This window comes from Dendrobates tinctorius, unplaced genomic scaffold, assembly GCF_039654945.1.
Source record: "Dendrobates tinctorius isolate UK_male_01 unplaced genomic scaffold, ASM3965494v1 ptg000086l, whole genome shotgun sequence".
Taxonomy (NCBI): Eukaryota; Metazoa; Chordata; class Amphibia; order Anura; family Dendrobatidae; genus Dendrobates; species Dendrobates tinctorius.
The window spans coordinates 43,849,141-43,863,249 of NW_027361754.1; the positions used below are offsets into that span (position 1 = coordinate 43,849,141).

The window sequence follows — 14,109 nt, forward strand, 5'->3', positions numbered from 1 at the left end:
ACAACTATTATAGCAACTACTATATTTATCTTGTATTGACCAGTTCATATGGGTTAGTAATATGTTTTTGTTATTACTGCCTTAGGATATATGTTATACGTTTTTGGCATTACGGTACTTATATATCTTCTATACCTTGTACCCATAGGATATATTGGCTATTGCTGCCTTTCATTGATTGTTTTAATGTCCATACTGTGTTGCGATTTTATGATGACCGTTTTTACTGTTAGCTTTCTTGTATTCTATATATCTTAATAAAATTGATTTGATATTTTTATATATCTGGATCATGGTATTCCCTCATTCTCTCTATAAGTGTATAAAGGTCTATGAGGGTGCCTATGTGATTTTCACATATGGTCCTCCTTAGAAGTTGAACTGATTACCATTTTTTCTCCTTCCCTGATTCAAACTAGGGTTGCTCATCTACAGCCATCAGCCTCCCACACATACACACTCAGCTTGGGTGAGCATGCATGTTTTCTGAGTAGGTAGTCGATGGCAGACTCTTTGGGCAGCAGCTTCTTTCCCCAACGAACAGGGGGATTACAAGTGTCCGATCTTTATCTCCCCCAACATTTGCCGTAAAAGGAGTAGATCATGAAATGGTTGGCCAGTTCTACCAGTTCAGCCAACAAATATCTAATGTACAAGTCCAGCTTAAGTTGTGAGGTGTTGCAAGTCTGCAGTGGCGGCCACTCAACCACCGACATGATGGCGTCATCAGTACAACTTCTTACCTTCTGGATGGCCCCTTCAAAGCTGGTTGATATGGCTGCAGCTCGAGCCAATTTGCTAAAGTCCGGTGCTCCCCCAACGTAAAGGGATTCCTTCAGGTTTAGAGCGGTGTGCGGAGCCTAGAAGAAAGATTAAAAAGAGGCATCACAATGTGTGCACCGACAGTCTTTATTATTAATGATGACTAATGGCATGCTCTCAACCTTTGCAAATGCTTTCCTATCTGCTACTTTTCTATCTCTGTCCAAGGATGCCAGATCTGGGATTCCAATAAACTGTCTCCTAACTCTTTATACTGCCTATTTTTCGCTACAATCCTCCTTATATTCTCCTAGGTGATAACCTGCTTCTGAACATCACCTATCAGCATGCTAGAGGGCACTCTGATCTTGTCATATCACAGGAAATAACGGAAAGCGAGTTCAATGTATTTATAATGTATACCTGCAGAGCCCTACGATGCTATGAAAGAGTTATATGCAATTTTACCCTGAGGACACCATCCAAAAAAAAATCCCGGCAGCAATGAGCTGCACTTTTTATCATATCTAGGGTGCCCTCTGCTGGCCCTAGGCTGTGGAATTTCTCGAAAAATTCAAATAGTTTCATCTACATAAAAGTCAAAGATACACAAAAACTTTGTGTCCTTAACCGCAAACTAACCACATAAGCCATAATTCCTTCTAGACATTCGTCCTTCACATCCCGCTATTACGGAGAGTGCAGATGTGTACTTGTTAAGCTCTTATCGTGCCACAATATAAGCTGCTATTCCCTAAATAACAAAGACCCCCCCCTCCACCCTCCCATCGATTTAAAGGTCTACATTAATTAGTACTTGATGCTCGCGGGAGTTATGAGATGGATGGCAAGAAATTATTGGAAAAATGCTAACTACAATGAAAAGAAATTGAAAGAGAAAAAAAATACATTAAAACGAGGAGAGGAGAAAAAAAGACACCAAAAGCCGGGACTTAATCTAGTCTAAGGGTGATTAACTGGAATGGAGGGTACACATGGGACGTGGGATGAAACACATGTGCTTATCTTTACCTTACGGGATTTCTGAAATCCAGAGAGTGCAACAATAGCAAAGACAAGAGAGAAGAGGAAAAGGGGGAGAAAAGAAGTCATCAGTGGGTTGTAAAAGCTTTGGCGTGCAGGGCGGCTGACATCATCCATCCACAATACAAAGTTTTTCCAGAAAATGTTAGAAAATAGTCGGTGGTCCCTACAGAGCGCTGAGCGGCAATTAAAGCATCAGTCCATGTTAGAAGCCAGAGACAACTGCTTAACTCAAGCAACGCACTCGGCTTTTCTCTTAATTGTGTGGCCCGGTGCCAAGCGCTACTTGCCATTCTGTTGGGTGATTTTACGTCAATTACAATGCTCTTTTTATTATTATTTACTGGAAACGTCCTGCCTTCCCATAGATCACTGTCACTTCAATAAGACAAGAAGCTGACATGCTACACCGGAGAGGAACGGCTCTTTGTCAGCGGACGTCAATGGCAATAGATTTGTGAGCTCAATGTAACACAATAGATCAACGTTTCAAAGACCATTGCCAATGTAATGAAGCTCAAAAAACAGACAATTTTGTGCTGCTCAATATGTCTAGCAGTTTACTTAGGCTCTGATCATGGATTGTTGCTATATTTTTCACCGTAAAAAAGAGTCCAATCTGCAAAAAAATATTAGAACCCTCCAGAAACCAATTTAAAACTCCATCGGAATTTGGAAACTGATCCAATATGGATCAAATTATCATGTAAGAGCAAAGCCTTACATGATAATATACAGGCATGGCTACTGGTCAGGGCAGGAGCAGACAGACAGAAGACGACCTCTGCACAAGAACAATATATGGGGCTTTTTTTCAGTCCAATAGGTCATCATCATGCACAACTCCATCTGTTTTTGAGTTAGAAGTGGTTACAGTAATGGTATGTCCACCTCTAAACCAGTGGCCATTATATGTACATACTATGCAGAGCGTAGATGGATCTACAGTGGTTTGCAAAAGTATTCGCCTCTCTGGATTTTTACCTATTTTTAAACATTACAACCTGTGTTTACATATTTTTGTAATCTGATTTGTGGGTGATGCATCAGCGCTAAGTAGTCTAAGTTGGTGAAGTGAAATGAGAAAAATGACATAAATTTACGTAACGTTTTTCGGAAGCCGGAACAGGGAAGATGGATAGTGCAAAATGCAGAGATATTCTTGAGCAAAACCTGGTTCAGTCTGTCAGTGATTTGAGACTGGGTGGAGGTTCACCTTCCAACGTGACAAAGACCCAAAGCATACTGCTATTAAAGTAACACTCGAGTTTAAGGGGAAATGTGGAAATGTTCTGGAGAGGCCGAGTCAAAGCCCAGACCTTAATCCAATGGAGAATCTGTGGTCAGACATGAAGATTGCTGTTCACCAGAGGAAACCATCTAACGTGAAGGAGCTGTCACAGATTTGCTTTGAGAAACGGCCAAAAATCAAAGAGGCAAGATGTGTAAAGCTCATAGAGACTTGGCCAAAGTGACTTGCAGCTGTCATTGCTGTAAAAGGAGATTCTACAAAGTACTCACTTTAGGGGGATGAATAGTTATGCACACTGAAGTTTTCAGTTATTTTGTCCGATTTGTTGTTTGCCTCACAATAAAAAGGAAATCAAATATTCACAGTTGTAGGCATGTTCTTTACATGAACTGATGCAAACCCTCAAAAAAACAGTGAAGGCTAGCAAAACGAGAAAAATGCCAAGGAGGTGAATACTTTAGCAAGCCACTATATATGTTGTGTTATTTCATGGGCGCAACTCTTGCTTATAAGAGGAGTCTGGTTATATGACCTAATGCCATCTACATGTGAGCTCAGTCTACAAAAATTCTAGTTTCCTGTGAGAAATTCCCAAACGTTTTTGAAACGTTAAACAAAAATTTCTAACTGTTGTTTTTGTTTTGTATTGTGTTACTAAACAATGGATCACAAAATATCTGAGATGGTCACAGCAGGAGCCAGATATGTGCTCCAAATAACTCCGAGGAACACACAATGCCAGCACCACCTGAGGCTTGAGGTGCCCCTGTGGCGTACACACACTGATGCTGATGTTTAGCATAGAAACGTTTTCAGCAACAATAGATGCGCAGATAATCTGCTTTCTGTTTATATGTAAAGGGACATTGATGTGAAAGGTCGTCATCACTACATACCGGGAAATCTCCCTAGAAAACGCCCTGCGAGAAGACTTATTCAGACGAGATTCCCTTTCAGTGCCACCATATACCGGTATTCTGCATAGTGGCCCTCCCCCCAACAACAGCTGTGCATCAGTTACTTCTTTATCGTTTACAATTCAATAACACAGCGGTGCTGGAGGAAACAGAGTTGTCTATCCACGATGGCACCAACAGTGTAAGGGCTCATTCAGCAGGGGAGTAGGCCCAACTCAGGACCACGGGGGAGCGACCCTCAGTGAGATATATATTACAGGGGACACAGGGTAGTTTTTTTATATAATCTTGGGGAACAGTATATCTTTATATATAAAACTGAATGTGTGTGTGTATATCACCAACCAATTACGAAGCATCTTTCATTTCACCAGAGCTGTTAAAAAAAAAAGCTGAGCTATGATTGGTTGCTATGAGCAACAGCATGTGTGTGTGTCAGCCAACCTCACTCCACATAGCAACAACCAATCACTAAGCATCTTTCATTTCACCACAGCTGTTTAAAAGATGCTGAGCTGTGATTGGTTGCTATGAGCAACAGTTTTCCCACTCCAGAAAACACCTCAGCAGACACTGAGAAATCTAGCATCCCTGGGAACATAAGCTCCCAGCCATTGTTTGCCCCCCAGAAAGGAGCAGAGAGCACGACAGAAATGAATCCTCCCCTCCCGTGCCCATATACACATCACACATCCTCCATCCAATAGGCACATCTTCCCTCTTAAAGGGATTTCCGATATGGAAGTCATGGCAAATCCCTCAGCTCTCTGATTCTGATCCCAGGCTTCTATTAAAGGGATCATTGGTATGGAAGGCAGGGCAAATTCACTCAGCGCTCTGATTCTGATCCCAGGCCCCTCTTAAAGGGATCACCGGTATGGAAGTTAGGACCGTTCCACTCAGCGCTGTGGTTCTGACCCCAGGGTCTCTTAAAGGGATCTCCAGAATGGAAATTAGGGCAAATCCCTCAGCGCTCTGATTCTGACTCCAGGCTTCTAATAAAGGGATCCCTGGTATGGAAGTGAGGGCAAATCCACTCAGCGCTCTGATTCTGACCCCCAGGCTTCTATTAAAGGGATCATTGATATGGAAGTTAGGGCAAATCCATACAGCGCTTTGGTACTGACCCCAAGCCTCTCTTAAAGGGATCTCCGGTATGGAAGTCAGAGCAAATCCCTCAGTGCTCTGATTCTGACCCCAGGCTTCTATTAAAGGGATAATTGGTATGGAAGTTAGGGCAAATTCATCCAGAGCTTTGGTTCTAACCCCAGGCCTCTCGTACAGGGATCCCCTTTCCCATATTCCCCTTCCAATAACAATTATTTTCTTATATCAATCAAACACTTTTTTTCGACACCGGTAGGGCTGGTTCCAGCTATATCTATTTGCAGTGGCTTTTTCCTATTTTTCATTTTTTTCACATGTTGTGACCCCCCCCCCACAAGATCATACAAGACTTTCAGGGGGCATTTCTACAATTAAATTATTTTTTCCTACTTGATTTTCCCTGTAGCTGGGGCAGGTATACTTTATTAGCCAGTCTACTGGCTGCATTGCAGAACTGACAGAGTCTTTTTGTACCCAACAGCTTCCTCCATACATTCATAGATCACATGACTGCTGGGTCCCTAAGAGGGAGCACCATTAGCGCTTCCTCTCACTGTGTGCACAGCGCTTGTTTAGCGCACTGTATACAGCGATCAGGAAGGCAAAGATGATAATAGTCCGGTGGCTCTGGCTGACGGGACAATGTGGGATATTAGGGGTAGTAGTCCGGCGGCTGTGACAGGATGATGTGGGATACTAGGGGTAGTAGTCCGGTGGCTCTGGCTGACGGGATGATATGGAATATTAGTAGTCTGGTGGCTCTGGCTGACGGGACGATGTGGGATATTAGGGGTAGTAGTCTGGTAACTCTGGCTGACAGGATGATGTGGGATATTATAGTGAATGTGGCTATGTGGCATGGGCGGGGCTATACACTCAGCTTTATATATATATATATATATATATTATATATATATATATATATATATATATATATATATATAGATAGATAGATAGATAGATAGATAGAGTCATTACAATTTGTTATAACTAACCGTAGTTAGTTCCTGGGCCCGGGCAGCGCCGGGCTCTTCAGTTAGTATTTTATATTCAGTGGGCACAATATATGTTTTATATTCAGTGGGCACAGTATATGTTTTATATCCAGGGGCACAATATATGTTTTATTTTCAGTGGGCACAGTATATGTTTTATATTCAGTGGGCACAGTATATGTTTTATATCCAGGGGCACAATATATGTTTTATATTCAGTGGGCACAGTATATGTTTTATATTCAATGGGCACAGTATATGTTTTACCTTCAGGGGGCACAATATATGTTTTTGGTCACTTATCACAGTGGTCCTTCAGGACCAAAAAGGTTGGGAAACACTGACCCAGGAGAACACTTAACAATGCAGTTTTAGATGATCATCTCAAAGAGCTTTCACTGTATTTACCATCTATGATATATTATATGTATGATGCTCTATTAGATGTGTATTTTATGTATCAGATACAGTTAGGTCCATATATATTTGGACAGAGACAACATTTTTCTAATTTTGGTTCTAGACATTACCACAATGAATTTAAAAAAAAAAACAATTCAGATGCAGTTGAAGTTCAGATTTTCAGCTTTAATTTGAGGGTATCCACATTAAAATTGGATGAAGGGTTTAGGAGTTTCAGCTCCCTAACATGTGCCACCCTGTTTTTAAAGGGACCAAAAGTAATAGGACAGATTAAATAATTGTAAATAAAATGTTCATTTCTAGTTGGCGATGACTGCCTGAAGTCTTGAACTCATGGACATCACCAGACGCTGTGTTTCCTCCTTTTTGATGCTCTGCCAGGCCTTCACTGCGGTGGTTTTCAGTTGCTGTTTGTTTGTGGGCCTTTCTGTCTGAAGTTTAGTCTTTAACAAGTGAAATGCATGCTCAATTGGGTTGAGATCAGGTGACTGACTTGGCCATTCAAGAATATTCCTCTACTTTGCTTTAATAAACTCCTGGGTTGCTTTGGCTTTATGTTTGGGTCATTGTCCATCTGTAGAATTAAACGACGACCAATCAGTTTGGCTGCATTTGGCTGGATCTGAGCACACAGTATGGCTCTGAATACCTCAGCATTCATTATGCTGCTTCTGTCCTGTGTCACATCATCAATAAACACTTGTGACCCATTGCCACTGGCAGCCATGCATGCCCAAGCCATCACACTGCCTCCGCCATGTTTTACAGATGATGTGGTATGCTTTGGATCATGAGCTGTACCATGCCTTCACCATACTTTTCTGTTTCCATCATTCTGGTAGAGGTTGATCTTGGTTTCATCTGTCCAAAGAATGTTCTTCCAGAACTGTGCTGGCTCTTTTAGATTTTTTTTAGCAAAGTCCAGTCTAGCCTTTTTATTCTTGATGCTTATGAGTGGCTTGCACCGTGCAGTGAACCCTCTTGTATTTACTTTCATGCAGTCTTCTCTTTATGGTAGATTTGGATATTGATACGCCTACCTCCTGGAGAGTGTTGTTCACTTGGTTGGCTGTTGTGAAGGGGGTTTCTCTTCACCATGGAGACTATTCTGCGATCATCCACCACTGTTGTCTTCCGTGGGCACCCAGGTCTTTTTGCATTGATGAGTTCACCAGTGCTTTCGTTCTTTCTCAGGATGTACCAAACTGTAGATTTTGCCACTTCTAATGTTGTAGCAATTTCTCGGATGGGTTTTTTCTGTTTTTGCAGCTTAAGGATGGCTTGTTTCACTGGCATGCAGAGCTCCTTTGACCGCATGTTTCCTTCACAGCAAAACTTTCAAAATGCAAGCACCACACCTCAAATCAACTCCAGGCCTTTTATCTGCTTAATTGAGAATGTTATAATGAAGGGATTGCCCACACCTCTCCATGAAATAGCCTTGGAGTCAATTGTCCAATTACTAATGGTCCCTTTAAAAACAGGGTGGCACATTTTAAGGAGCAGAAACTCCTAAATCCTTCATCCAATTTTAATGTGGATACCCTCAAATGAAAGCTGAAAGTCTGAACTTCAACTGCATCTGAATAGTTTTGTTTAAAATTTATTGTGGTAATGTCTAGAACCAAAATTAGAAAAATGTTGTCTCTGTCCAAATATATGGACCTAACTATGTGTTACATGCTGTATTATATACAGTATATCAGATGCTATATTAGATGTGTATTATATCTATGATGCTATTTTAGATATGCATTAGATGTGTATTATAGGTGTTAGATGCTCTATTATATGTCTTAGATGTGTATTACCTATTCTGTTATTTCTAAACACTGTTTTTCGGTGATTACTTTGTATCTCCGTTCATACTCCACCCACACACACAACTGATACACCATTTGAAAGATAAACTTGCCCCCTTCAGCAGGAAAATAGCCAAACAAACCACACATCTACAATTTGATCACAAAATACAGTTTAAACATTCATTTTCATAAACCTGCAGTAAGGAAAAATGACCTGCAGGTGGCATCACACTACCCCAAAGTACACTACCAAAAGAGATGCTAACAGACATCACAAGCAAATCCAAACCTTTGCCTTGGGGGCTTTCCAGCTTGCCGAGCTGCTTACCCGGCCTATTTCAGGCAAATTGGAGGATTGCACACTTCTCTGCAGGTGAGTCACATATGCAAACACATTTGAAAACATGCACTGCCTATTGAATTGCACACACAAACAAATGATACACCATTTGAAAGGACAAATGACCTGCAGGTGGCAGCACACTACCCCAAAACACACTACCACAAAGCTGCTTACAGACATCACAAACAAATCCTAACATTTGCCTTGGGTTCTTTCCAGCTTGCCCAGCCTATTTCAGGCACATTGGAGGATTGCACACTTCACTGCAATAGAGTCACATATGCAAACACATTTGTAAACATGCACTGCCTTTTTGGTGATTACTTCGCCCCACACACACAAATGGCGAGTCACATATGCAAACACATTTGTAAACATGCACTGCTTTTTCGCTGATTACTTCGTCCCACGCACACAAATGATACATCATTTGAAAGGTAAACTTGCCCCCTTCAGCAAAAAAGAGCCAAACCACACATTCACGATTTTATCACTAAATAAAGTTTAAACATTCATGTTCATATACCTGCAGAAAGAAACAATGACCTGCAGGTGGCACCTCAACCGGAAGACATTTTTTGGCCTCTACTTATCAAACCAATATATTGTTTTACCAATCTACATATATAAATACCTGTCTGTGTTCATCATCTCATGAAATACATTTACATTTGACCAGCTTGCTTTTTTTGAAATTGTCTGCGCCCCCGACGACCAATGTGCGGAAATTTTGCACGGGCCAAGCTAGGTATGTTTTATTAGATCCTGTATTATGTGCATTATATGTACAGTATCTATAGTGTATTATATGTATCAGAATCTGTATTCTAAGGGTACTATACTGTATGTATTAGATGTGTATTATATAATATATGCTCTAATATATGTATCAGATGCTATATTAGATGTGTGTCATATGTATTAAAAGTGTATTTGATGTGTATTACAGATGTTAGATATTGTGACAGAGTCACTGGTAAGGTGATAGAGGATATGTGTCACTGCGCTTAACAACGTCAGTGATATGAAACCAGAGCATTTTTCTCCAGCACACTACGTGTTGTGAGGGTTAAGTTGCATAAAAAGGGCTGGTTTTATGTGGACATTCGTAAAGCGGGTGGGAGAAGGTCCACTTTACCTCCCCTGGTAGACCTGACAGGACCTGCATGAGGTCATGATCATGTGATCAATTACATGACGGGGAAGTTATAGGCTTGGGTTGAAATAACTGAGCTCTACAGGGTCTGGGTTCAGCTAGCCTAGAGAGAGGAGTCTCCAGAGGCTTTGTGGCTTGTCGAGCACAGACTTAATTAACCTGTACTGCTCCAGAGCGGGGTGCCACCCGCAACATATAGACTGTGTTGCAGCATTTTGTTTCTCTTTTGTTGTTTTGTTCCTGTTTTAGCCGGAAAGGCTGAGTTTGTTTTCCCCACTAATTGGTTTAAGCTGCCTTACAATAAACCAACGAGGGATTTAAAGAAACGGTGTTCCCATTTTTCCTACCTCTGTGTGCCACCATGTGAGTGAACTTCCACAAGTGGCGTTTCGAATGTGGGCATTCTTCTGGGAACGCCAGTAGCAGTCGTAGTCAAAACCGCATGTTCTGGGTAAAGGAGGTCGCAAGCCAGCGGATGGCGTCAGGCAAAATAGAGGAATTCCTCAAGCATCTGCTGAGTGCGCAGCAGCAACAGCAGCTGGCCCATGAGGAGAGTAAATTTCTCATCCAGCAACTGCAGCAGCAGCATCAGTCCCAATTCAGACAGCAGCAGCAGATCGAGTTGCTTGCCGAGGCAGTTCGGGGAAGATCGGCATCCCAGCCCAGGAGTCCAGGTGACAACACGCACGTCCGGAAGGCGGTAAGGCGAGCGATGCAGAAAATAACCTCGGGTGATGATGTAGAGGCATTTCTGACTGTTTTTGAGTGGGTGGTGGAGCGAGAGAGACTGCTGCTTGACCAATGGACGGAGGTGTTGGCCCCCTATCTAAATGGCAAGCCCCAAAAGGCTTATTGTGACTTGGCCTTACAAGATGCTCGGGAGTATGCCGAACTGAAAACTGAGATCCTGGCACGCTCAGGAGTGACTATGTCTGTCTGAGCCCAAAGGGTTTATCACTGGGCGTATTGTAGTGATAAGCCACCGCGCTCCCAAATATTCCACTTACTCCACCTGGTGCAGAAATGGTTATAGCCAGAGTCCTCCATGCCAGCCCAGATGGTGGAGTGGGTTGTAATGGACAGGTTTATCCATTCCCTTCCTAGTTCGGTACAGACATGGGTGGCCCAGGGGGATCCTCGGATTGCGGATGACTGGTCGGCCTAGTAGAAAGATACCTGGTGGTCGAGAGGTCCTTAAAGAAGCTGCGGGGTGTGCATCTTCATACTGGGGTATCCAGCGGGAGCCTGAGTCCCAAAAGAGGGGTAATAGAGCCACCACTGGGGGATGTCCAAGGTCCCGTTGAAGGGGTGCAAAAGACTGCTGGTAAGGACTTGATCTGTTGGCAGTGTCACGGTCCTGGACATATTGCTGCCCATTGTCCTTTGTCTTCTGAGCAGATGGACTGCAGTCTAGGCCGGCACTGCTCAAACTTTGCTTACCCTGCTTGCAGTGTGGACCATCAGCCCAGGGATGGGCCTCAGTCATGTTCTGTGACCGTAAACGGGGCGCTGGGGACTATTGGACTCGGGGAGTTTGGTGACCCTGATAAGGTCTACACTCCCCCACCAACTGGTTCCAGGTAAATAAGTGGGCATCTGCTGTATCCACGTGATGCCAAGGATTATACTGTTGCCCAAGTCTGTACAAAAACCAACTGTGGCACTGAGTCCCATGAGGTCAGGGTTGTGAAAGACTTGCTACACCCCGTGATAATCGGCCGGGACTTCAGCCTGTTTTTGGACTTGTGGGGGAAGGCTGCAATGATAAGTGACTAAGACAGAAGCCAACCTAACCTTTCTCAATCCCCACCACAGCCAGAAGTGGAGGAGTTAACCTTATGTGTAATGGTGGGTGTCAAGGATGAGGATGAGGTTCCTGATCTGGGAGTTTCTGGGGAAAATTTTGGCTTTTCTCAAAAGCGGGATGTTACCTTAAAGAATGCATTTGAAAATGTGTCTGTTATTGATGGGGTTGCTCAAGAGCCGGGGGCTGACAACAGGTTCCCACATTTCGCCGTGAATGGTGAGTGGCTATATCGGGTAACCACATTTAGGGAAGGGGAGATTGTGGAGCAGCTGTTGGTTCCAGGACCCTACCGGCAGAAGGTGTTAGACACGGCCCATTCACATGTTTTGGGGGGACATCTGGGGGTTGAAAAAACAGGAACGAACAATGCGGAAGTTCTATTGGCCGGGGTGTTACTGAGAGATCTTAAATTATTATAGATCCTTCCCCACCTGCCAGATAACTGCTCCTTCTACTCACTTCCGACGTCCCCTAGTTCCATTGACGGTGATAGAGGTCCCATTTGAAAGGATTGCCATGGATCTAGTAGGGCCTCTAGTTAAATCTGCACGAGGGTACCAATACATCTTAGTGGTCTTTGACTTTGTGACCCGGTACCCAGAAGCAGTGCCCCTCAGAAACGCTTCAGCCAAGAGTACCACCAGGGAACTTGTTATTTTTGCATGGACAGGTCTACCGAAGGAGATCTTGACTGACCAAGGAACCCCATTCATGAGCAATAAGATGAGGGAATTGTGTAAGGTCCTTCAGACTACCCAGCTGCGAACCTCAGCCTACCATCCTCAGACAGATAGCCCAGTAGAGCACTTTAATAAGACCTTGAAGGAGATGCTCAAGAAGGTCATTGAGAAGGATGGCCGAGATTGGGACTATCTGCTTCCGTTCCTGCTCTTCTCAATCAGAGAATTGCCACAAGACTCTACTGGCTTCTCACCGTTCGAGCTTCTGTATGGTAGATATCCAAGAGGGCTCCTGGACATTGCCAACGAAACCGGGGAAGCTGAGGTCACGCCATACCGAAGCGTCATAGAGCATGTCACCCAGTTACGGGAGAGGATGGCGAAAGTGATGCCAATTGTGAAGGAGCATCTTCTGCAGGTGAAGGAAGCTGAGGCAAGGGTGTACAACCGGTCAGCGAGAGTGAGGCAGTTCCAGCCCGGGGACTGCGTGCTAGTGCTTATCCCCACGGTAGAGAGCAAGTTCCTAGCCAAGTGGCAAGGCCCATACGAGGTGGTGGTGAAGCTGAATGAAGTAAATTAAAAGATACACCAGCCAGGCCATCAAATATACCACGTGAACCTGCTCATGCCATGGCGGGAACGGGAACCACTGGAAACCCCTTGCCTAGGAGCCAGTCGCCAGGTCACAGTGGACAACATCACTGTTGCAGAGACTCTCAAACCAACCCAGAGACAACAGTGTTGGGAACTGTTGCAGCGGAACCGTAACCTGTTCTCCAAGTTGCCAGAGCGTACGCAGGTGACCGTGCATGAGGTGTTGACAAAGCCACATGTAAAGGAGAACCTCAGGCCCTATCACATTTCAGAAGCAGGTCGGGAGGTAATAGCTAATGAGGTGAAGAGGATGTTAGACCTTGGGGTGATCGAGGATTCAAAAAGTGGATGGTCGAGTCCCATTGTCCTTGTGCCGAAGCCCGACGGTGAGTTGCAAACTGAAACAGGTCTCCAAATCTGATGCGTATCCGATGCCCGGGGTAGACAAACTCATTGAGAGACTGGGGACCGCGAGGTACATTACATCCCTCAACATGAGGAAGGGCTACTGGCAGATCCCCATGTCCCAGAGTGCTAAGGAGAAGTCGGCTTTCTCGACGCCAGTTGGGTGTTTGCAAAACACCAGAATGCCTTTTGGTCTACAGGGGGCCCCAGCAACATTCCAGAGGGCTATGGATTGAGTCCTAGCACCGCATAAGAAGTATGCCGCCACCTACCTGCATGACATTGTGGTCTTCAGCCCGGACTGGGGTAGTCATCTAACAAAGGTACAGGCTGTTCTGGATGCGTTGAGGAATGCGGGGTTCACTATCAACCCAAAGAAATGTGCCATAGGAAAGAAAGAGGCCAAATACCTAGGCTATATTGTCAGGAGGAGGGAGATCAAGCCCTACATAAACAAGATTGAAGTGATCCAGAAATGGCCACAACCACTGTCCAAGAAGCAAGTGAAAGCGTTTCTTGGAATTGTGGGTTACTACCGGTGGTTTATCCCAAGGTTCGCCATGACTGCCGCACTATTGATGGACCTCCTTCAAGGCACAAGGTCGACGCTAGTTAAATGGTCTGAAGAAACAGAGATGGCATTCCAAGAGCTGAAGCAGGCTCTATGTAATCATGCGGTTCTGGTTGCACCAGACTTCAACAAGGAGTTCATCGTCCAGACAGATGCAATAGAAGTTGGCTTGGGAGCCGTACGATCTCAGGAGGTGAATGGGGAGGAGCATCCTATCCTGTATCTGAGCTGGAAGCTCTCTTCATGTG

The 14,109-nt window shown here is 44.0% G+C and overlaps 1 protein-coding gene across 13 annotated transcripts in view; it reads right to left on the bottom strand.

The window, feature by feature from the left end:
* AGRN (agrin) overlaps window positions 1-14,109 on the bottom strand; it is a 719,629-nt gene that overhangs the window by 43,570 nt on the left and 661,950 nt on the right. For 10 of the 13 annotated variants that reach the window (XM_073585333.1, XM_073585332.1, XM_073585329.1 and 7 more), the window contains 2 exons: window positions 1,795-1,806; window positions 744-860 (listed from right to left, as the gene is read on the bottom strand). In XM_073585333.1, the coding sequence (XP_073441434.1) occupies window positions 744-860; window positions 1,795-1,806 (129 nt within the window). The remainder of the gene's footprint in view (window positions 1-743; window positions 861-1,794; window positions 1,807-14,109) is intronic. The other 3 variants (XM_073585335.1, XM_073585331.1, XM_073585338.1) reach the window with 1 other exon arrangement.